At 41.6% G+C, this 2,534-nt stretch overlaps 1 protein-coding gene across 1 annotated transcript; it reads left to right on the top strand.

Moving 5' to 3' along the window:
* Positions 1-1,679: 1,679 nt before the first annotated feature.
* On the top strand, positions 1,680-2,231 carry LOC112128745 (large ribosomal subunit protein eL21-like). The gene has a single exon (XM_054559131.2). It carries the CDS (start codon positions 1,712-1,714, stop codon positions 2,192-2,194), a length of 483 nt encoding a protein of 160 aa, XP_054415106.1. The 5' UTR covers positions 1,680-1,711; the 3' UTR covers positions 2,195-2,231.
* The last annotated feature ends 303 nt before the right edge of the window (positions 2,232-2,534 follow it).

Genomic DNA, 2,534 nt, shown 5'->3' with positions numbered 1-2,534 from the left:
CACAGAAGGCACTTTTATAAAAAGACATCATCCTCATTCATGCATCAAATGGAAAGTCAGGAAATACAGTTTGTGTTAAACTCCAAAGGGCTTTGATGCTTTTTCATAAATGTTAGCACATTTGGGAGAACACCACAGCCTTCTGTGTTAGCTGAGACTATTCTGGTTGCTAGTGACAAGAACCCAGCTTGAACTAGTTTAGGCAGAATAAAAACGAGGGTGGGGAGTAATTTATGGGAAGGCTCACATAACAAAAGGAAGAGCTGGCCGGGCAGGGTGAGTGAAAGAGCCATCAAGATTATCACCTTCACCTCTTGCATTTCTCTCTGTCAGTCAGCTTTACTCTTCTACCGCAGATGGGATCTGCCCCCTCATGGGGATGGTGGCTCTCTTTGGCTCATAATTTCACATCTTCCCTACCAGAAAGCAATGGTCTCTAGTTCAAAGGTTCCAGGGAAGGGCTCTGATTGGCCTTGCTTCTTCAAGGTGTACCTTTCTGAGGTAAGGGAAATAGGTCTTAATAGAGGCAGATAGCCTGGTGGGTATCAGTATGGGTTCTGAAGTCAAACGGCTTGAGCTCAAACACTGGCTCCCCTGCCTACTAGCTGATTGATCTTGAGCAATTTACTTAAGCTCTTTTACCTCAGTTTCCTTATCTGTAAAATGGGGACAATAATGGTTTACAGGTTTTATATCACGATTAAATGAGATAAAATATGTAAACAATTTTATACGGTACCCATCACAAGGCAAGTAATCAATAGTCATTAGCTATTCTCATTACTGGTTCAGCTTGGAGGGTTAGGAGGTCATGCTTAGATCAATCACTATGGCAATTTAATGGAAAGATTAAGAGCATAAGCTCTATGGTCTGATGATGTGATTTCAAGTTCCAACTCCTGCACTTACTAGCTATACCTTGTGCAAGTTGTTTAACTCTTCTGTGCCTTTGATTTCTTCATCTATAAAATAGGGATAATAATCATTCCTATCTTGTAAGATGGTTGCAAGAAATAAAAGAGATGACAAATTGGAATCATTTAGCATCTTGCCTAGCACATAGTAAGCATGCAACAAAGTTATTATTATTATCATTAAGGCTGTGCGGGCGGTCTACCAAAAGATGATATCTTCCATTTGAATCATGACAGTAGGAGTATTTCATTCATTTATTCAATAAATATTTGTTGAGTGCTACTATTGTGCTAGGCACTGTGCTAAATGTTAAGAATACAGGGTGATGAGCAAGACAGATAATGCCCTGAGTTCATGAAGCACACATGTTAGTAAGGCTTTAAGCAGCTCGATATTATTCTGGGCAGGACAAATAACAAATGTCCACTATACCTACCAACTATGAAATCCCTAACTTCTGGCTGGGTGTGGTGGCTCACGCCTGTAATCCCAGCACTTTGGGAGGCTGAGGTGGGTGGATCACCTGAGGTCGGGAGTTCGAGACCAGCCTGACCAACATGGAGAAACCCCGTCTCTACTAAAAATACATAATTAGCTGGGTGTGGTGGTGCATGCCTGTAATCGCAGTTACTCAGGAGGCTGAGGCAGGAGAATCGCTTGAACCCAGGAGGCAGAGGTTGCGGTGAGCCGAGATCATGCCATTGCACTCTAGCCTGAGCAACAAGAGCGAAACTGTCTAAAAAAATAAATAAATAGCCTTTCGGCCGGAACCGCCATCTTCCAGTAATTTGCCAAAATGACGAACACAAAGGGAAAGAGGAGAGGCACCCGATATATGTTGTCTAGGCCTTTTAGAAAACATGGAGTTGTTCCTTTGGCCACATATATGCGAATCTATAAGAAAGGTGATATTGTAGACATCAAGGGAATGGGTACTGTTCAAAAACGAATGCCCCACAAGTGTTACCATGGCAAAACTGGAAGAGTCTACAATGTTACCCAGCATGCTGTTGGCATTGTTGTAAACAAACAAGTTAAGGGCAAGATTCTTGCCAAGAGAATTAATGTGCGTATTGAGCACATCAAGCAGTCTAAGAGCCGAGATAGCTTCCTGAAATGCATGAAGGAAAATGATCAGAAAAAGAAAGAAGCCAAAGAGAAAGGCACCTGGGTTCAACTAAAGCACCAGCCTGCTCCACCCAGAGCAGCACACTTTGTGAGAACCAATGGGAAGGAGCCTGAGCTGCTGGAACCTATTCCCTATGAATTCATGGCATAATAGGTGTTAAAAAAATAAATAAATAAAGGACCTCTGGGCTACAAAATAAATAAATAAATAAATAAAATAAAATAAATAAATAAAATAAAATAAAATTAGCCGGGCGTGGTGGCACATCACTGTAATCCCAGCTACTCGAGAGGCTGAGGCATGAGAATTGCTTGAACTTGGGAGGTGGAGGTTGCAGTGAGCTGAGATAGTGCCATTGCACTCCAGCCTGGGCAACAGAGCGAGAGATTTGGTTTCAATAAATAAATAAATAAATAAATAGACCCCTAATTTCTCTGTTGATAACCAGTCCTTCAGATTTCTTATCTTATGCCTTCTCTCAAAAACATAG

The sequence above is a fragment of the Pongo abelii genome, chromosome 1, assembly GCF_028885655.2.
Source record: "Pongo abelii isolate AG06213 chromosome 1, NHGRI_mPonAbe1-v2.0_pri, whole genome shotgun sequence".
NCBI classification, from domain to species: Eukaryota; Metazoa; Chordata; class Mammalia; order Primates; family Hominidae; genus Pongo; species Pongo abelii.
This window is presented reverse-complemented; position numbering and strand designations above follow the sequence as displayed.